The 22,735-nt window shown below is 36.8% G+C and overlaps 1 protein-coding gene across 5 annotated transcripts in view; it reads left to right on the top strand.

Annotated features, from left to right (window-relative positions):
• Nucleotides 1–6,588: 6,588 nt before the first annotated feature.
• Nucleotides 6,589–22,735, top strand: part of LEKR1 (leucine, glutamate and lysine rich 1) — a 209,987-nt gene continuing 193,840 nt past the window's right edge. For 3 of the 5 annotated variants that reach the window (XM_032408367.1, XM_032408368.1, XM_032408375.1), the window contains exons 1-3: nucleotides 6,589–6,719; nucleotides 9,606–9,673; nucleotides 21,438–21,652. In XM_032408367.1, the coding sequence (XP_032264258.1) occupies nucleotides 6,668–6,719; nucleotides 9,606–9,673; nucleotides 21,438–21,652 (335 nt within the window). In that variant the 5' untranslated portion in view covers nucleotides 6,589–6,667. Of the gene's footprint in view, nucleotides 6,720–9,605; nucleotides 9,674–21,437; nucleotides 21,653–22,735 lie in introns of those variants that run through there. The other 2 variants (XM_032408369.1, XM_032408371.1) reach the window with 2 other exon arrangements.

The raw sequence follows: 22,735 nt of genomic DNA, 5'->3' as shown, positions 1-22,735 counted from the left end.
ACCAGCTTGCATTCCCACCAACAGTGTAGGAGGGTTCCCCTTTCTCCGCATCCCCGCCAACATCTGTCATTTCCTGACTTGTTCATTTTAGCCATTCTGACTGGTGTGAGGTGGTATCTCATTGAGGTTTTGATTTGGATTTCCCTGATGCCGAGCGATGTTGAGCACTTTTTCATGTGTCTGTTGGCCATTTGGATGTCTTCTTTGGAAAAATGTCTGTTCATGTCTTCTGCCCATTTCTTGATTGGATTATTTGTTCTTTGGGTGTTGAGTTTGATAAGTTCTTTATAGATTTTGGATACTAGCCCTTTATCTGATATGTCATTTGCAAATATCTTCTCCCATTCTGTCGGTTGTCTTTTGGTTTTGTTGACTGTTTCCTTTGCTTTGCAAAAGCTTTTTATCTTGATGAAGTCCCAATAGTTCATTTTTGCCCTTGCTTCCCTTGCCTTTGGTGATGTTTCTAGGAAGAAGTTGCTGCAGCTGAGGTCGAAGAGGTTGCTGCCTGTGTTCTCCTTTAGGATTTTGATGGACTCCTATCTCACATTTAGGTCTTTCAACCATTTTGAGTCTATTTTTGTTTGCGGTGTAAGGAAATGGTCCAGTTTCATTCTTCTGCATGTGGCTGTCCAATTTTCCCAACACCATTTATTGAAGAGACTGTCTTTTTTCCATTGGACATTCTTTCCTGCTTTGTCAAAGATTAGTTGACCATAGAGTTGAGGGTCCATATAATATTATTTTTAACTTGCTTTTTTTCACAGAACAATCCATTGGGACATTAATTACCAAAGAACGATATCATCATTTCTAAAAGATGCACAACCTTGATATTTGATATATCAATTTGTTTCACATTTTGATATTTCCAACTTTTAAACATTAAACAAGACTGTGATGAACACTAAATGTATGTACTAATAAGAAAGAACTTTCCCAGAAGCTTCTGGCAGCCTTCTCTTGGAGACTGTTTGATCAGAATTGGGTCATAGGCCCATTTCTTTTTTTTTTTTTCTCTTTTAAGATTTATTTATTTTAGAGAGAGAGAGCAAGACAGAAAGCACAAGCCAGGGGAGGGGCAGAGAGAGAGTCTCCAGCTGACTCTCCATGGAGCCAGGAGCCTGACCTGGGGCCCTATCCCATGACCCCTGAAATCAAGACCTGAGCTGAAATGAAGAGTCTGACGCCCAACAGACTGAGCCACCCGGCTGACCCAACAGGCCCATTTCTGATTTAAATCACTGGTAAAGGGGAAGGGGCTAGCAGAATTGACCTAATCTGAGCTGATTCCTGGAGTTGGGCTGATTCCCTTGGGTTTGGGGTAAGGGGGGAGGGGAGGGTGAGGAGGTCTGGATTCCTGAACAAAAGGAAGAAGGGGGCTCAGATGTCCACTACAATAGTTTTGAACATTTCAAGGTGTTCACAATATATGTATTAATTTTTGACCCTAAAAGCAATGTTTAAGAGTGCTATTGCTCTATACCCTTGCAAACCAGGGCTACTATAAGTATTTTAATTTTTTCATCTGTTTAATAGATCCAGTAACACTATTTGATTTTTTTTTATCAATAATTCATAAGAAAATATCATTAAGATGATCCACAACTCCTTATTTAATGGAATTAAATCATTCTGTTAATAGAAATATAACAAAATGACAGGAAAATTGCTATAATTTGATTCCTATAAATTCCATAGCTACCTAAAATTATAGGTACAGAAACATGAACTTCGTATCTACAAAGGTAGAATGAAATAAATTCTGCCAATCACTTATCAAAACACATGTTAGACTCTTAGATGCTTCATTAGAATCCTATGGAAATCTCAGAAATAAGCTCTAATTTCATTAAACAAGCAAATTCTACAAAAGCTGTTTTTTAAATATATAAGGCAGTTATCAATTTGAATTCATTAACATTTATTATAGGCTATATATTGGATGCTAAGAGTTTAAAGAACTAGCAGGGGCATATATTTGAGCATCAAATTCATTACAAGGGTTTTAAGTCAGTATCATGAGAGTTTTATTCTTTTTGTTTTTATTTTATTTTATTTTATTTTTAAGATTTTATTTATTTGCGAGAGAGAGAATGAGAGACAGAGAGCATGAGAGTGAGGAGGGTCAGAGGGAGAAGCAGACTCCCTGCTGAACAAGGAGCCTGATGTGGGACTCGATTCAGGGACTCCAGGATCATGACCTGAGCCGAAGGCAGTCGCTTAACCAACTGAGCCACCCAGGTGCCTTATTCTTTTTGTTTTTAAATATGTTCATGGAAGTGAATGTATCCTGGGGTTGTAATGTACAGCATATTGACTATAGTTAATAATACTGTATAGTATATTTGAAAAGTTGCTAAGAAGGTCTTAAAAGCTCTCATCACAAGAAAAAGTTTATAATTATCTGTGGTAATGGATGTTAACTAGACTTATTGTGATTATTTCAAGATATATACAAATATTGACTCATTATGTTGTGTACCTGGAACTAACATAATGTGATATGTCAATTATATCTCAATAAGAATAAATATACTCATGTAACAAATATTGAACTATATTTGGCACATAGTACATTTTTGAGTAAAGCTCTTATCAGTAGTGAATGGCCACAAGAGAATATACTTACAATCACTAAAGGTTGCCTGACTTACTTTTAATATTTGAGAATAGACATTTATCACTTAAAGGCTTGATGTCTCATTGGAAACTTTGTTCAATAATTATATTCTCAGGGCTAAAAAGAATTCAGTATAGAATTTATTACTGCACAGATCACAACCCATTTGAACTCCCAGAGAGAGAAGCTATTTAAACATTGTGACCTTCATTTTATTAGGTACTCAAGTTTATACTGCACATAGGATGGATTCAAAAATATACAGAGGAAAAACCCACAAATAGTATTTTGTGGCCAAAGCTACCTCTAGACCAGTTATTTGGAATTCAAAATATACAAAGCAGCTTTACAAAGGAGTCTACAATTTTAAATGTTGATTAGCAGTTAAAAAAACAAAACAGTATTAGGAAAAAAAATCTAATCTACATCTTGGCGAGAATAAAGTGTGTTGGGGTAAGTGCAACAAAGCAAGTAGTCACTTGCAGCTGACCTCTTTTTTGAAAACTGGAAGCTGTATCAGAAAAGTTATGAAAAAAAGTAAATCTAAGACAAAGTTAAGTTTCCAGAATTCAGTACTTTTTGAGTATTTACGTATGTTACTAATCCACAGTAGGCTGATGCCTCCTGGGTACTGACTGGCCGGCAGAGTCAACTAACACAATACATGAGGGCCAGGTGCTTCTGCTTATACTTTTCAGTCCAAGAACACTTCAGTGCTCACGTGTTGGGCCATGCCCTTGGCCACTTCCACCATTTGGGTAAAAGTAAACAATAAGTAGGATCTGACTGAGTTATGTTTGGAAGGGTTCTCAATAAATGAGACATTGTGTATGAAGTGCCTGGCAAACAGAAAGAGCCCAATAAATGTTAGCTTTTAAAAAATTCTGCAATTGCATTGGATAGAACCCAGAAATAGCAGTGATAGCCATGGTTGCTTCCAACCTGGGAGGCCTGTCTGCAACCATTTTATTCAAACTTTTGCAGGAATATATGGTACTGTGTTCTGGTTCACAGGATAAAAATAAAGTTGGGCTAACTATAATTTTGCCATGCTCCTTTGGTACAGTTCTGAACTCACTTTGAAATTAGCAATCTTGGGGAGACTTCCTGATATTTTTATCAGACTTGCCGACAAAGTACCTATTCTTCCACATGCTTTTCATGGGGGGCGGTGAAGAGGGGGAAATAATATTACGTACCAAATGAATGGGATGAATGACAGTGCCCTGCTGGATCAATATCTTAGGTAAATTCATAATAGAAACAAAAGCACAGACACTGTGTTCTCATAAATATTACTACTACAACACAAAGTTCTGCAGACATTGTGGAAAGCCCTCATTTAGTCACTTTACAGAGACTCTTCTCCCAAAACTAGGGACTATATTTTTTTCTTTCAGGGGTCATTGACCTACAGGGGAAAACAAATAAAGGGTCTCACAGGAGGTGAAAAGGAACTTAATTATCACTGGATTACTTTATAAAGTCACAGTAAAAAGTGAAACTTAGCTGATTTAAAATTTAAGAACAGAATAACACAAAACTTTATTCAGTATGTCCAATGATAGGAACATTTTAAATTCTACTTCAGTTCTAGTATGGCCAATAATGGGGAGAAGAAAAGTAGTGGAAAAACAAAAAAGACAAGGAAAGATACTCAGAGGGAGGGAGAGAGGAAGAGATTGAGATCAACAGAGAGTCAAGAATAAACACACAAGACACTGGGGAGAGGCTTATTGGATTACTTTTTGAAAAAGTAACACCTTGGGCGCCTGGGTGGCTCAGTCGGTTAAGCGTCTGCCTTTGGCTCAAGTCATGATCCCAGGATCCTGGGATTGAGCCCCATATCAGGCTCCCTGCTCAGCAGAGAGCCTGCTTCTCCTTCTCCCTCTGCTGCTCCCCTTGCTTATACGCTCTGGCACTCTCTGTCAAATAAATAAAATCTTTAAAAAAAAAAGTAACACCCGGTCACAACTCTTCATCTGTGCTGAGGTCTTCAGGAATAACACCTTTAACTGCTACGTTTTACCAAAGCTATTCTTCACAATTTATTAACTCTCTTTGTCCTTGAAATTCTTACTGGGCCTACCACTCCCTGTTCAGTAGAACTTTCTCTGATGATGACAATGTTCTAGATATGGGCTGTCTGATGCCATGGCAACATGTGACTACTGAGCACTTGTACTGTGGCTAGTGCAATAAAGGAATGGAATTTTTTTATTTCATTGTAACTAAATAGTCACATGTGGCTATCTTATTGGACAGTGCAGGTCTAAGGGACATTTACGGTGTGGACATTTATGGTGGAAGGAAAAATGGTCTCGAGGCCATATAGATATGACTAAGGACAGATGAAATTAAATCACAGAATGAATTACAGCCTTTCAGCTGTATCTTCTCCCATCCTTAAAGCGTTTCCTTTTCTTATCATATACACGAACTACTCAATAAATAGTATTGCTGATAATCATACTACTAGCTAAACTAGCCTCAGAAGAGTCATCTTGCTTTAGGTGTGCAATTTCTGTTCCAGATAAAGCACTTAGTGGACCTAGATGAACTGCCTTTTTTGTGCCCCATGTCTAAACCCCATTATTGAGAAGAGTCCTACCTTCATTGTCCCTCAATGAAACATGCTGAACATGAATAGCTGTTGAAAGTTCTTTGCACTTCTCATAAGCATGCTGTACCTGACCACTTCGTCGGCTGTCCTCTACTCCCCTTAATCCTTTCTTCAGTCCTCTTATTGCTTATCTTTCCCAGATGAAGAAAAATGCTCTTTGAGGGGGTGGAAACTCAAAGTCGTTGGTGGGCGCTGGAGCAAAAATATCAGCCAGGTTAAGTGTACAGTGTAGATCTATCTCCAAGACTTTGGGGAACAAGGCTTTTAGCAGTGTTCAGTACTTCATGTCATTTTTATTAATAAACGGCTCTCATCAGTAGTTTGACTACTGTTTGAGCACTGCTCTGCATCGTTTGATCACCTCTAAATCTATAGGTTTTAGTTTTCTCTGTATTTATTCAACCTTACTTCATTCGATAGTAATGTCTCTTTCTCTGCTAGTGAGCCACATGATTTTTCTTGTAAGAGCTGCATTTTTGACCTCATATAATCCTCAAAAAGGAGAGATGGGGGGCGGGGGGCGCCTGGGTGGCATAGTCATTAGGCTTCTGCCTTCGGCTCAGGTCATGATCCCGGGGTCCTGGGGTCAAGCCCCACATCCGGGCTCCCTGCCCCGCGGGAAGCCAGCTTCTCCCTCTCTATCAAATACATAAATAAAATCTTAAAAAAAAAAAAAAAAAAAAAAAGGAGAGATCGGGACTATTGAGACACTTGAAAATCACACCAACAGCTGCCCCTACCTGGGTTAGTCACAGAATCACCCCATTCCGGTAGGCAGTGGTTGTCTCTTAGTAGTAGGTCATTAATAAATACTTGCTTTATGAAGGTAGGAAAGTAAGTCACGTGTAAAGGTTAGCAGCCTCCTATAAATAACTTGTGTACTAGGGGTTCTCAAGATACCCAATGAACAAGCCCTTACATCCCGACTACTTTGGGGCTAGGATGAAAATTCTAATACCCTCCCAATTGCCCTCGCTGCAATGCCAATGACCAGAGCTTCCCTTTACACCCTTTACAGTTTCTCTCCTCTTAGCGCTCAATAACTATAATTGCCCGCTGCTGTGTCCGCCATGCGGGCTGTAGAGCCAGGGATCAGAGGTATAGTGACTTGGGCCTCCACTGCAGGCTGAGTCTCTCTCCAACCCATCTTGAGGCTAGGGACATTTCTCTCCTCCTCAGCAGCCTCTACCACGACTCCAGCCCGCCCTCCCCCGCCCTGCCCTTCGCACCCCGCCCTTGGCGCCCCTTCCTTCCCTCTCACAGCACTCTATAATACAAGCCCTCCCTTCCAAACCCCCATCGTGAGCTTTCCCGCTTCCGCCCGGCGCGTGGGGCCCGGAGCGTGGCAAGGGAGCCCCGCTCTGCGCTGGCGAACGGCGTGGGCCGTGACGTCACTGCGCTCTGACGTCGGGCCGACGTGTAGCATGGTCTCCCGGGAGACCGGGAAAGCCGTTCGCACTCGGAGTCGAGGTCTAGGTGAGACAATGAAATGACTTCCTTGAGCCCCCGGGCCTACCCAGTCCCCCGGGACGCAGTTCCGGAGCGGAGGCGTGCTGGCATGGGGGAGGGGGGAGAGGGCCGGAAAGCTGAGCCGCGGCGAGGGAATATGGCCCCGAGCGTCTCCTTCGCCCCCCTTTGCGGCCCCTGCACAGCTTCCGTGAGGACGCTCGGCCCCGGCGTCCTCTACTGTCCCTGAGAGCGCAGCTCGGCCTCGGTCTCGCACCCTCCTCCCGCCACTGCAGGTCCCGAGGGAACGGGGTTAGAAAGGCACGGGTTTCAAAACCCTTCCAGCAGTTTTGGCTGGCCTTGCAGTTGGTTTCTATTTAGAAAATGCCGCCGCTTCAGGAATGTCTTAGAACATGAACTCCGTTTCACCTGACCCCGACCCGCTCATTTGCGGGTGATTCACACCACGGGAAGGGTGTGTTTACGGAAGGGTCTTAAAGCCGAACGTGAGTTAAGGCTCAACGTGACACTGCTGTGAGGAAGGGAATCGGAAGTGAACAATCCAGGACGTTTCTGTTTTCGACATCTTCGTGATCCTATTAAGAGAGCAGGTTCACAAATACTTAGTAGCTGCTGCCAGTTTCACCGCACCTCTTGCTCAAGGGCAGTCTACATGCATGTAATGTGAAAGAATAAAAGAAACCGATTTGATAAAACATGCAAAATAATATAAGAGTGAAGTAACAATTTAAAAAATTGCCGTGTTGCCAAAGGGGAAGAGACCTCCCCCCTCCGTTTCTTGAGAAACTTTGTATTTGTGAATGTTTCCTCTGTTCCTTTAATACCTATGCAAATCTTTTTAAAGACCCAAAATGTTTTTCTTGAGGACGTGAGAGCCATTTCTTTAAAATGTAAACATCAAGGAAGCTATCTCCTTGTCACCGTGGGAATTTCGCCTAGGCAGTTTACTTTAGTACCAAGGGCTCTGTCAGAGAGATTTGTATTCCTTAGCACAGTCGCAATTAACTAGCGCAGATAGCTACTTCAATTACTAGGTGAACTGAAAACGAACTATGAAATTGTGTAACAGACTGTATTGAGGATGAGTTACCATTTCTCTCGAGAAGATGTATGTAATGGATTGTATCTACATAGCTGTATAAAAAAAGTGGGATTTCTGTCTTTGTAGTCTCATTAGCAGATTGGCTCTGATGCGCATCACAGTCTAGTTAAATGATTATTCAGTAATGAGACTGTTTTCTTTCTGCATTGTGGAGAGATTTTCTGGGTTGGCAGTATTTAATTTTTAATTTTTTCTTCAATAATTAGAACCTGCCAAATTTCCCTACTTGCTATAATAATGACACAAAGTTGGAATAGCTTTAGAGATAAGGTAATAAACAAAAACTGTTCCACTGGTCCCTTGTTTATACTGTCACTGGATCCGTGCTCAAATAATTTTATGGGTGGAATTTAAAAAGGAGATTTAGTTGGTAATTTTAGGAAAAATTCTACTCCCACCAGAGTTTAATTAAGATGATGCCATCTTATTTTACTGATGGTGAGTCCATCGTAAAATGACAGAAGAGAGAATAATGAGCCTCCTGTGAATTATGAGCTCTTGCCACATCAGAGACAGTTCGCCAAACATCAGATTATCATGTACTTGGCTATGTGGGCCTATGTTAGCTATGTCAGTTAACTGTACCACACACACACACACACACACACACACATACATTATCTTTATATGGGAAGACAGCTCATTATTTGTTTTAAACAGCATCTCATTAAAACAGCATGCTTTGTGGAATTTTCTTTCCACCAATGGTTGCACTCTTAAAAAAAAAAATACTGCCACTACAGAAATTTTTGTTGACTACAATTTCCCTAACACCTTGTTGTGGCTGAGGTTGCTGTCTCTGATAGAGTACTACGCCTCCAGTCTATCTTTGTGTCAAAACCCTGCTCTGATCAAAAGCAAACAGCCTCTGGAAGCCTCCCCTAGTTTCCCATTCCCACCGGAAAGAAAAGACATTTTTCCTTCCTGAACTCCTAGGTTGTTCCTTGTCTACTACTCCTGGCCCTCAGATTTTCTTCCTTGCTATGGAATTGTGCCTGTATCATCTTACTCTGCTGCCCTCTTTCTCCTCCTCACTCCTTAGATGTATATATAAACATTTCTCATGAAACTGGACTGTGTATTTTCTCCATATTTGGGAAAGATTAAAAAAAACCCGAAAGTACTGTCTCCCTTCATCTTGTGTAGTTACATGAAAGTAGTGATAGAATTTTATGTTCAGTTGTTTTATTAGAAAATGAAAATCTATTAAAGTAAAATATCTGCATAAAATTATGTAAATGTTCATCTTAAGTAAAATGAACACTTCTCATGCTTTGATGACTCTTCAGTGCCTGCATACGATACTTAATTTGATAACTATTTTTTTCATACTTCATCCTCTAAACCAGCATTCATGTCACAATTGTTTTTCTTATCTGCTGAACTAAAATACTATATTTAGATACTTTTAAGTTTTTGGATCCCCACCCTTTTTTTAAGAAAACAGAAATAGGCCTGTTTAAAATTTTAAGTGACACTTATTCTGTATTTGCAAAACAAATCATTAGTAATAAACTACCACAGAAATTACAATTAGACTATAAAGTTCTAAAGAAAGAAAATGTTTCTAACTCAGTTGTCTGTTATCTTTCCTATTATATTGGCCTAATAGCTAACTGAGAAAAGCCCAGTTGGTTGTACCTTTTAACATTGAGTTGATGAAATAACCGTTAAAAGTTATCACCATTCATCTCTGAGTACTCCCAAGAATTTATATCTTTTAATTTGAATTTTATTCACATTATTTCAATTCTGACTATTGCTATCAATGTTTTTATATTATTTTACTTCAGAACTCATATTTTGGGAAATTATGGATCGTCACATCCCCATGCATGCATTACCTGAAGAAATCCAAAAGGTATGATATTGTATTGTCTTATTACAGCATAACATTAAGAGCATTTTAAGGTAGATATAAAACCTGGGGGAATGATTTCAGAGGTTTTACATTTATTTTGGTCAGGGCATCTGCAACGAATTGATGGAGTGGTAAAGGGAATAACCATAATGGCCAGATTGTAGAATTCAATTCAGTGCAAAGAATGTTTAACCTGTGAAGGAAGACATCTTTAATTCCAGCACAGTATTTGACCAGGTATTTGTGGAGCTTTTGTGAAAAGAGGGACTCAGGAGTGTCCAAATACTATATTTAAATATTTTTATAGCAGCTTTTCAGGAGAAAAAAACTTGTTGTAAAAAATGGAAATACATGGGCCTGTTTAAAATTTTAAGTGAATCTTATTCTGTATTTGCAAAATGGATAATTAATAGTAAGCTATTATAGAAACTACAATTAGTTTGTAAGTTCATGTGATGCTAAATGTTGGTGTCTCTCTCCATATAAAAGTCTATTTCAGTTTCACCTTAATTTTTGCCACTTATCATGTACCAAGCACTGTTTTAAACCCTTTCATATATATCAACTCATTGAATCTGGTTAACAATCAATTTTTCTTTACAGTTTCTATCCTGCTCTCCTCCCTGTGAGTTAATAGCTGTCCTCAGGCAGAAGCATTTATCCTATATTTAGTTTGGCAATGCATACATTGTTAACAGTTTAATTTTTAAAATATCTCTTTTCAAACTGACAAATTGTGTATTGAAACCTCAAACATTAGCTATCATTAATCATTGAGATTTTTCAGTAAATCTACAGTCAACTCTTAATTAACCACCAGTCCGTTACTTTTTAATTAAAAATTGCAGTCATCCCTCAGATATGCTTTTATCCTTTGTGCACATTGCTTTGGGCTGCCTGTTAGCATTAATCATTCCATCGATTTAACTTGATGCTTAATGTTACTGCATGTCCTTCAGATTTATGTAAAATGCAACCTAGCAGGAACTGGAAGGGAAAAGACCCAGAAAAAGACCTTTTAAACCATTGCATTTAATTTGCTTCACCTTTTAAGTTACATGTAAGAGATATTAAGCACAGAGAGTTTAGCTATGCTATATTTAGCTGAGAAATGGTGCTTATATGTGTTTGAAGACATCGTATATTCTTCCTCTCTCACTCAACTGAGTTCTTTCCATGTACTAGGCTGGTATGGTAGAGATTAAGAGAAACAGAACAAAACAGTCAAAGAAACAATACCCATACTGCAGATCGTAAGGAAGAGGATATATAATGACATGAAAAAATAACTCTAGAAGACAGTTAATGATTTAAATGTCATATAAGGTAGTATCTTCTTTGAGAGTGGAGAGGTGGGGTAGGGGAGGAATCCCTGATACTGGGATGGTCAATGGGGGAGCTTTATGTGGGCGAAAGCCCTTGAAGGCTGTGTATTTCTATAGACAGATGGGAATAGGGCATCCTAGGCCAAGGTAACAGAAGCTTACTGGTGAGAAAAAGCTGGCCAAGTTAGAGAATGTTTAACAATGTAAATGTTTTGAATATGTGAAAGAGTATGTATTTATTTTGACGATACTGTTCTCAAAGTTGCAGAATGCTTTCTTCTCATGTTTAAGGTACTATATAAGTAAATTGTTTAAAAATGGTAAAACCAATCCTTTCATAAATCTACAGATATATTCTTAAGGCAGGAGTGGCAGGCAGCTGTCCATACAGTGCAGAGAAGGGACATCAGGAGAAACTCAGCTGCCTAAGGCCCTGGACAGTTATGCTGATTGTAGCCCTTGTCCTGTTGGATGTTTAGAATGTAAAGTGCAGCTCTGCACTTTTTCAGACCTAAGTTAGATACATTTATACCACAAATATTTATCAAGTGCCTATTATGTGCTAGACACTGTTCTGGGTACTTGATTATAACACAAGGAAAATGTCTACATGTAGCCACAGCCTATTAAGCACAGTCTAAGAATAAGTCAGTTATTTGTTTTCCACAACTTCTTACTTACCTTTGATTCATCTAGATTGTCCATAATGCAACTTGTTAAATTGCTCACTGATCAGGCAGTATATCTATTTAGTCAGCTTGCATACATCATTTCGTAAAGAACCATGTTAAATAGATAAATAGCTTATAATGGTAAGAAGAATACTTCAGATTAGAACCATTTCACTATTTTTTTCAGTTTCTTATATTAAGTTTTTATTTTAATTCCAGTACAGATAACATACAAGGGTTATATTAGTTATAGGTGTATACTTTAGTGATTCAACAATTCTAGAACCATTTCATTATTAATATGAAAACAAATAATTTTTTCCATCATGGCTTTGAAATTGTGCTCATTTCTTTATTAGATAAACAAGTACGTGAGGTTTGTGGATCAGTATGTGGTGACAGGTTTTTCAAAGGTTTCTCTTTTTTTTAATTGTTCTTCTGTTAACCTTTTGTGTTAGTTTTTATGCTGACTCTTCTTTCTAGAGAAGCACCTGCTGTGTTTCCTTTTTTTTTTTTCTGTGTGTAGGCAAGGAAGGTTAGTGTAGAAATCAAGAAAGAAAAGGTGAACTTTTCCTATTTATTTCTTTCTGTACTTTTGATATATGATCTGGAAATAGATGGTCAATAAATCCCATGAAAGATACATGATAATGTGAAAATGTACTATACTGTACTATTAATAGCAAAATAGGTAGTAATTGAAAGAGTTGCAAGAAAAAGTAAGGGTGGTGGGGACAGGTGTGGAGAAGAAATGCTGATGACAACCAGCACAGTTAGAGAATCCATTTCTTGATTAGAAGCCTACAATTGTTAAATTAACTCCCCCTGATCTCATCGTCTTAGGAAATCTTAGAGAAGAAAGAATAAAATAATCTTTTTGACTCCCATTCCTAACTCTTTTTGCTTTTTATCACAATTTCTGACTAAGCATAAAACACACCTCAGACATCCATATCCCTAAGTGGCAGAAAATGTAAAACAGGCCCATGGGCTGGACAGCAGGACCACACTTGTCCACTTTGTCTGCTGCTAGACTACAGTTCACTTGTGAATGTTCTTAGACCATATCTCTAAATCTACTCTCTCTAGACTGAGCTAACCCCCACCTGTCTCTGACTTCCAATATCTAACAGCTTTGCTAGAATTTTCATCCAGCATTCTGAAAGCAGAATGCACTTGGTCTAAGTTTAGAATTGCCACAATTTAAAACTAAAACAATACTTATAGATCAGCAAAGTAATAATTCTTTATTTATTCCCCTTCTGAATGTCAACTGATGTTAGAGACAGGTGGGCTTTTTTTTTTTTTTTTAGAAAAAGAAGCAACAACTTTCCTTTTGCTGTTTTTGTTAGGGGACATATGCAGAAGTCAAAATAACCAGCAAACTAATGGAAAAATTAGTTCTTTTGCAAAAGTAAGACTGATCTCTTGTTTTTTAAAACGGTGACAAAATGAACACTTGTAATAGAATTTTAGCTTCAAAAGATATTTATTACCACAGAACACAAAGTAAAATAAAGAGACCAGAGTTGTTTATTTTATAAAACAGAAGTGGTGGTGCAAGGGCTAGAGAGCACACTGTTCTTTCTGGAATAACAATCCCTTTCTCTAGCAGTAACGGCTCATTTTGTCCTGTTTCAGTAAAGTAATTTTAGTACTTTGGAACTTTGAAATTTATTCAGAATAACAGTTTTATGTTTCCAAGCACAGATTGTCATTGCCAGAAAAAATAAACGTAATTTTCCAGGTCATTTTGGGCCACTGTGGCTAGGTCAGATTTTGTGTTGAGTTAAAGTAGAGGAAAAAGAAAGAGAATATAGTCATAGAAATGTTAGCATAGCATCCTAGAAAAGTGATATTTGTATGTGGGTGTGAGTACGTGTGTTGTGATTTTAAGCTATTGTAGTTTTAAAACTTAATGACAAAAGAAATAGGAAGCAATGTAATTTTTGGAAAGACTATTCAGTTAATATTGTAATCCAAGATAGTTCATTAGGAAAAACAGTTTTTTTTAAAAAAAAAATTACTATGAATCTTGAAAAATCTGCAAAATACCTCTTTTTTTTTTTCTTTTTTTTTAAGTCCAAAATACTTTTGTTGGCTGGCTGCAGAGGGTCATAGAGTCTAAGGTGAGGTTTCCCGGTGGAAAAACAGGTATTGGAGGAAATACACTTTGGAAGTGCATTTATATAAACACGAGTGTGTCATGTATAATTTATGTGTGAAGCCAACATTTCTTAAAATTGCTCAATAAAATTTCTTTATGGGTTAATCTCTGTGTTTCAGTCCCAGATTGATTTATTTTTACTTTTACGATTTTAAAAGTAAGATTCTTATTTTGAGATCACTGTAGATTCACATGTAGTTGCAAGAAATGATACCAAGAGATGCCAACTTCTTCTTCCCCAGCTTCCCCTTCTTTCCCCAGTTTCCCCCAGTGGTAATATCTGGCAAAACTGTACTGCAGTCTCATAACCAGGATATTAACTTCGATACAGTCAGGATGTACAACAGTTCTGTCACAACAAGGGGTCCTCATGTTGCCCTTTTATAGCCACACTCACCTCAACCTACCTCTTCACACATCTCCACTACCCCACCTCCCACCCTTAATTCATGACCCCTGGGAACCACTGATACCCAATAATTATGTCATTTCAAGAGTGTTATCTAAATGGAATCAAGCAATATGTAACCTTTTAGGATTAGTTTTTTCACTCAGTGTAATTCTCTGGAGCTTTATTCAGGTTGTTGCATGTATCAATAGTTTATTCCTTTCTGTTGCTGAGAAGTATTCCAGGGTATGAAGGTACTATGGTTTAACCTGTTGAAGGACATCTGGGTTTTTTCCAGTTTTTGACAATTATGTATAAAGCTGTAAATATTCATGTATATTTTTTATGTGAACATATGTTTTCATTTTCCTGGGATAAATGCCCAAGAGTGCAATTGCTAGGTTGTACAGTAGTTGCATTGCATGTTTAGTTTTTTAAGACACTGTCAAACTTTTCCAGAGGTCTGTCACATTTTACATTCTCACCAGCAGTATATGAGTGAGCCACCTTTTCTGCATCTTTACCAGACTTTGATGTTATTAGTGTTTGTTAGCTTTCCTGGTAAATATATAGTGATATCTCATTGTGGTTTTAACTTGCATTTTTCTAATGGCTAATGATGAATATCTTTTCATGTGCTTATTTGGCATCTATATATCTTCTTAGGTGAAGTCTCTCTTCCTGTCTTTTGACCATGTGTTTTCTAATTGGATTTTTTTTAAACTGTTGAGTTTTGAGAGTTCTTGTGTAATCTAGATAACAATCCTTTGTCAGATATGTGATTTGTAAATATTTTTTTCCCAGTCTATAGCTTGTCTTTTTATCCTCTTCACAGGGTCTTTTGCAGAACAAAAGTTTCAGATTTTGATGAAATCTAACTTACCAGTTTTTCCATTTTGGATTATGCTTTTGGTATCAAGTATAAGAATTCCTTGCCTAGAAAATCCTGAAGATTTTCTCCTAGGTTTTTTTCCTTCTAAAATAATATTTTATGTTTTACATTTAGGTCCATAATCATTTTGAGTTAATTTTTGTATTGGGTATGAGTTTAGTATTCCTTCCTTCCTTCCTTCCTTCCTTCCTTCCTTCCTTCCTTCCTTCCTTCCCTCCCTCCCTTCTTCCCTCCTTCCTTTTAACTTATGGGTATCTGATTGTTCCATCACCATTTGTTGAAAAGGCTGTCTTTCCTTCACTGAGTTGCTTTTCGACCATTGCAAAAAATCAGTTTGACATTTATGCAGATCTATTTCTGGGTTTGCTATTCTATTCCATTGATCTATGTGTCTGTTCCTCTGTTAATACCACACAGTCTTGATTACTGTAACAATATAGTATGTCTTGAAATCAGGTAAAATGATTCTTTCCACTTTATTTTTTTCAAAATTGTTTTAGCTCTTCTAGTTCCTTTGCCTTTCCATATAAATTTGAGAACAATCCTGTCTATATCTTTAAAAACATTTTGCTGAAATTTTGATAAGAATTACATTAAGCCTATATATATATCTATATATAAATTTGGGGACAATTGCTATTTTTAATATTTTGAATCTTCAGTATGTTTTTCTGTATATTTGGATCTTTTATTTTTTCATCAGCGTTTTATAGTTTTTAGCATATAAATACTGTACGTTTTGTTAGATTTACGCCTAAGTATTTCATTTTTTTGAGCAATCATAATCAGTATTGTATTTTTAATTTCACTGTCCAGGTGTTCACTGGCAATCTGTTTATTTATGTTTATTTATATTATTCTTCGATCATTGACCTTGCTGAACTTATTTTTTCTAGTTTTATTGTAAATTCTTTGGGATTTTCTATGTAGACAATCATGTCCTCTCAAATAGGGACAGTTTTCTTTCTTTCTTTCTGGTATGTATACCATTTACTTCTTCTTGCCTTCTTGCTATGCTAGAACTTCCAGCATTATGTTGAATAAGAGTAGAGAGAATGGATATCCTTGCCTTGTTACTGATATTAGAGGAAAAAACACACAATTTTTCACCATTACATATAATGTTAGCAAAAGTTTTTTGTAGATGTTCTTTGCCAATTGATCTTTAAATTGGTGGTGTAGCAACTTGACTTATTGATAAAGAAGGGTCCTGGTGGCCTTATGAAATGGTCAGGTGGCCTGTATACTTAAATGATTCAAAAGGTACACTGTCCTGTCTCAAAGTGTTTCTCCCAATCCTAATGAAATTCACTAGCTAGACACTCTTTGCATCTTTTTAAATGGGAGACCTCTTAGAAAGGTTAACATTTTATACTGCTGTCACTCTTACCTTTGTGAAATAGTTTATGTTTCTTTCTTCCTTATCCAAGTACAAAAGCCCGGGATGGGTGGGGGAAGAAAACAGTTTTGGAGCAGAGAATGCCTCATTTGGGCAGCAGGAGGTTACTGGAGTGCCTTTCCTAGTTAAAGCACAGACAGGAACTTTGAAAAGGATCCGAAGCCTGATTTAACCTTTTAAAAATTTTGCATCATTTTTATATTAAATAACTATAATTTTAAAAGTACAAACACTGAACTTGCGAAGTTTATTTTATAATTTATTTTTAAATAGCTGTACGTTTAATATACTGCATTTGTTGATGCCTCCTCCAAAGTGCATCTTGTAGAAAGCAAAAACATCCTAATGTTAGCTCTTTTGTCAAGAATGACAGCATGTCGTTATTTTACTTACAAAATGAGGACATGATATAACACCAAGTTATAAGAATGAAGCACAAATTATATTTCACAAAAAACAGGTAACTTTTACTTCATTTGGGAACATAATTTCTCAAGTTTCACAAAAATGTCCTAAGTAATTAGCCCATACAAACACAAAGAATTTGAAAAGGTTATTACATTTCTTTCTGTTGTAGTTTTACTTATGGAAAATTATTTACAAGTTAATAACATTGAAAACTTTTGTTCAATATACTTATTTAGCATAGATCCATCAGTGATTCAGGTTGTACTAGGCCCAGTCTGGAGACTCTTCTTATGGACTTATTATTTTATAATTTGATTGTCTTGTTTCCTAGCTCATAATGTCATGTTTGGGCTCTCTTTGTTGAACTTCCTGAAGATTCTGTAGAATGTATTACTTCATATATTTCAGCTCCATCCACCCCCCATTAATGGCTGTGGTAAAATAACATCCTAATAGCTTTTGTAACTGTGAAATGTATACTCTTTCTGAGTCTAAAGGCTGAGTCTAAGACATACCTATCTTCAAAATATATGTGTGTCTAAGATATTTATGTATAAATACATATGTTATTTGCTTACATTACTTACATCAGGCTGCAAATAAGCTCCACCCAGCAAGAGTTTTCTTTAGGATGAGGGTAAGGCATTTTGCCAGAGTCTGGGCAAGAACCGTGATTAATAGGCATAAGGTTAAGAACGAAAGTGCCTTCAAGTAAGCAATATAATTTTCAAATTGATGAGAAGGAACCAAAAATCACAGTGAGGAAAGGAATTATAAGAAAATACCCATCTGTTCTGAATTAGTTCAGGTCTCTTCACCTAGATAAATTATATTCCCAGGAACTGATAGTACCTTTGAATGGGCCTGTGGTTGGTGATCTTTGAGAACATGTAGAGAGTAAGAGGATAATGTACAAATGCCATCCCATGTGTAAAATAACCATAAATTACAACTAGTGAACTCAATTTCAATCTCAGACAATGTACTAGAATATATTTATTAAAAGGTGATTTGTACGGGGCGCTTGGGTGGCTCAGTTGGTTAGGCATCTGTGTTCAGCTCAGGTCATAGTCTCAGGGCCCTGGGATCCAGGCTGGCATCGGGTCTCTGCTCAGTGGGGAGTCTGCTTCTCGCCCTCCTTCTGCCCCTCTCCCAACTCATGTGCAGGAGCGCACACACTCTCTCTTTCAAATAAATAAATAAAATCTTAAAAAAATAAAAGGTGATTTGTGAGTATATACTAGAAAGCAATAACCCTTGAGCCAATTTTACGTTCTTAAGGGAACTGGCATGTAGGTCCTGCCATTCCATTTTGTGTACAGTTACTAGATCCAGGAACTGTAGTAGCCATAGAATATATGGGCTTTATGAAGACATTTGACAAAGTTTGTCATAATATTCCTGAAGATAATATGAATCAGTATAAAGATAATTGGGTAGTTTAATAACCAGTTGAAAGTTGTACCTTCAACTCTTCAAATGTGCTGAATAATAGATCAGTATCAACCAAGTATTTATGACATGCTGTGGAGTTCTTTCCTCAATTTTGTCATATTCAACATTTTTAATCAATGAACTGGATGGATAAAGCAACTTACAAGGATCAGTTTTGAAAAAGACACAAAGCTTAAAATTTCCTGGATACCAAAGTCAGTAACTAAAGGCTGAGTCTAAGACATACCTATCTTCAAAATATATGTGTGTCTGAGATATTTATGTATAAATATGTATGTTATTTACTTACATTTATAATTATATTTATTTTTCAGCACTTCAATCTGAAAAGCCAAATACTCACACGATAGAATGAAGGTTATTGGTTGCAAGAAATAGGTAGTATAAGAGGGAAAGAGAGTAGTGCAGGAAGATTGGGCATGGACCCCAAAGGGCAAGAAGGGCAGCTAGGTCTCAAGAGGAACTGAAGTGAGGAATTCGAAGGTCTTTGGTTCCATTTTTCCTCTCCTACTCTGGATCCAGATTATCTTTGTCTCATCTTGTCTCTGTGTGTCTGCTCAGTTTTCTCCCTCATTCCAGTAATGTGGCTAACTCTGTACCTTGCATGTGATCCTTCTCCGTTGAGACTGCTTAAAGGTATCCCAAATACCTGGGTCTTCAACACTTACAAGTCTGGTTGGCTCATCCCAGCTTAGGGCTTCATTCTTCTGGGTCTAATGTCTAATCCTCATCCCCCAGTCAGCCATGGCTAGGGTGGATGTGTGGAGGGAGTTTTAGTCATTTTACTAAACAGAGCATCCAGGACAGTAGAAGGTGGATTCTCTAAAAAACCGGACACATGTGGGAAGGAATAGATTGGTATATTTAATATAATGGAAGATGGTTTTGTACTGAAGTATATATATATATATATATTTTTAAGATTTTATTTATTCATTTGACAGAGACACAGCGAGAGAGGGAACACAAGCAGGGGGAGTGGGAGAGGGAGAAGCAGGCTTCCCGCGGAGCAGGGAGTCCGACGCGGGGCTCGATCCCAGGACTCTGGGATCATGACCTGAGCCGAAGGCAGATGCTTAACGACTGAGCCACCCAGGCGCCCCTGTACTGAAGTATATTTTTAAAAAATAGGGGCTTTATTTAACATAAAAGCCTGTTGTAGTATATAATATCAACATATAATTGCTGAAAATATAAAAGACAGTTGTGATCTAAGGTTGCATTAGAAGATACTACCAACGATATTACTTACGAGATATTAGAATGAGGGAGGCTTGAGCCCTCTCTTATTCTGTTTCAGTGAGACCAACCACACTGGAGTATTAAATTCTGGGCACCATACTTTGAGACATATATAGAACACTGGAACAAGTTCAGAGAAAATTATTTAGAATAAGGAAGAAATTCAAAACCATGTCATATGGGAAACAGCTGAGGGAACTGGAACTGTTGACCTGGAGAAGAGAAGATATGGAGTGTTCCTGAAAGCTGTTTTTAAATATTAGAAAGAGCTCTAGGGTTGTTCCACATGGTTCCTAGGAGGTCTAGGACCAGTGGATGTTCCAGGGAGGCAGATCTGGGGTCAGCATGACAAGGAATTTCCTGGTAGACAAAGCCATCAGAAGATAAACAGGCTGCTTTACAAAGTAGTTTCCCATCATTTGGGATGTTGAAATAGAGTCAGGATAATGACTTACTAAATTGACGTAGACTTTATGAACCCATCCAGAGCTTGAACCAAGTTATCTTTATGATTTCCTCCAAACTTGTTGTTTTACAAATCTGTAATTTTGGTATTGCTGGCAGTTAGATGATTGATGTAGTTATTCGTCTGTATCCCACAGTATTATATTTTTTAATTTGAAATTTTTATTATTGAACTTTAGATGAGCAAAATGTTACTATGTAAAAATTTGTTATTAGTTTGTTTCATCTGACTCTTGTGTAATGGCATTGATAGGCAGATGAGGTGGTGTCACTCTTAGTTAAGGGAGCAGTGTCTACAATCTTGAGGGAGGTTGCATTAAAAGTAATGCTTAAAAGTGTTGCTTTCATTTTAGTACCCTGGAGCAAATATTTAATGAAGCCGTCTCTCATCCTTTGTGAATAGCAGGACAAGTAGAGTAGAGTCTACTTGAAGAACATTTATATACTTGAGACAGAAAAAAGAATTACCTCTCTCTTGACTTTGCTAAAATTCCATTTTTCACTGCCCTTATGTTGACCAGAGATACATGAACATTTCATTTGAAGGAAGGAAGAGGATTTAGCTGACCTTCACATGGCAGATAAATATGACACAAATGGTTACAGGCATAGGTGCTGGATTTAGATAGACTTGGGTTTAATCCCAGTGTCTCTATGTATCAGCTGGTTATTCAACTTCAGTGGTTGCCATTTCCCTGTCTATAAAATCTACCATAGGTATCTACCATACCTATGTGAAGGGAAAAGGACTGGGAGAGAAGAGGTTAGGTTCAAAATGTTTTTGCTATTTGTGGTTTTATGACAGAATTCTAGCATAAATTCTGTTAAATTCTGTAAAAAGCATAAAATGTTAAAACTGAACAGGAGCTTAAGAGTTCATTTGGTCCAATGCCAGAATTTTATAAATGAAGAAAAATAAGATCTGAAAAAGCCTAGAAGCATCTCCAGGTTCACAGTGCAGCTGGCAGTAAAAGGCCCATGGTTTCTCTCCACTTCGTGGAAAACTCCTCTTAAAACAAGAATTTTAAAGATGTTTTCATCATTTTTAATTTTATTTTGTGGAAACTATTTCAAGCGTAAATTTTTCTTAGAGATACTATGGAGAAATAATCACTCTGAAAGACCCTTTTCTAATTCCAAGATTTTGTGTCAGAGTCAGTATCATGCCAGTTTTAAAAATTTTATCCAGAGGTAAGCAGTGTCATAATTATCACTCCATGGCATAGTCCAGTGTACATTTACTTGATTTGACCAGCATGGTTGCAATAACATCTTCAGTAGAACTTTGCTTTTCAGAATTTAAAAAATACCATTTTAATTTATGTATGTATGTCTGTATGTCTGTTTTCTAGATGTCTCCTGAAGAAAAAGTTTGTAAGTACTGTGGAGTCAGCTATCTTATTCTTCATGAGTTTAAGGCTATGGAAGAAAAAGTGAAAGTGATGGAAAAAGAGATGAAATTTTATCAAGGAAGCATAGACCGTGAAAAGAGACTTCAAGAAAAGCTACGGTCTCTTAGTCAAGATTTTGAACAGTACAGAATTGACAGTGAATCCAAAACAGAAAGGTTGGAGTCTGTTATTCTCTCCTGTCATTTATTTAGTTTGAAAGAAAAGTACAGGAAATAAATAGACTTTGAATGTTTTTCTAGAATTTCTCTAAATCAGTTATAAGTTACACTTTAATGTATTTGAGTTCATTTAATCATTAATAATTATTAAACATAATTATTATAGTTTGAGCATTTCTTTGAGACATGTATTTACTATTTGAATAATTAGAAATCAGTTAATTCAGTAATTATATGTTGAGATGGGTCAAGTTTTATTTTTCCCTAGATGTATATCCTAATTTTATCATTAGGAAGATTTGTCTATCAAAAACCAGGTGAATTTTGGTAGTTTTTGATACTTAACATTTGTTTTTAAATGGCCTCAAATATTTAGATTTATACAATAAGGTTTTCATGTTTTGAAAAGGATGCCAAAACGTTAAAATCGGTACATGATTCTAAATCACTGAAATTGGAATAAAATTGAATGGGTTCCTAATGCTGTTGAATCTAATCAGCAATTTAGTCTGCCTAAAGGCACTTCAGTGGATTTATACAAACACTTCTATAGAAGGGTTTTTGCTGGTATTTTATGGCTTTTCTTTTTTCTTATAAATGATTATTTCTCCATTTAAAATATCAACAGTTGATGTTAGTAAATCTTGAATTTAGTGAATGTAATGAATATCATGTCTTTGTAAAAGTAGGAACTTTGTTAAATCTCTTAGGATTAAGAGCTTCAATTACATTTTATTATACATTTTTATACATTAAACCTCCATTGAGCCCGATATTTCTTAGACCTTTACTAAGAAAATTTTGTTACAGTTTCTTCAATTTCAAATCTGAGTAATAAAGTATTTTGTAATATTTGAGTGGAAAAATAAAAAGTTTGAAGTATTTAGTTTAAAATTTTAGAGTTGGAAGGTTTTTGCCTGTCAGAGCAGAAATTCTTTTGCTTGCTATATTTACATTTTACTTTCTTTAATAATATATTGAATTATATAAGTCATATATAAACACACAAAGTAAAAGAAGTAGATAGAAGAAAAGGCAAGGAATTCCCTTTTTATTCTGATTTTTTCTTCCTGGAGATAA

This window comes from Phoca vitulina, unplaced genomic scaffold, assembly GCF_004348235.1.
Source record: "Phoca vitulina isolate PV1807 unplaced genomic scaffold, GSC_HSeal_1.0 scaffold10, whole genome shotgun sequence".
In the NCBI taxonomy this organism is placed as follows: Eukaryota; Metazoa; Chordata; class Mammalia; order Carnivora; family Phocidae; genus Phoca; species Phoca vitulina.
This window is presented reverse-complemented; position numbering and strand designations above follow the sequence as displayed.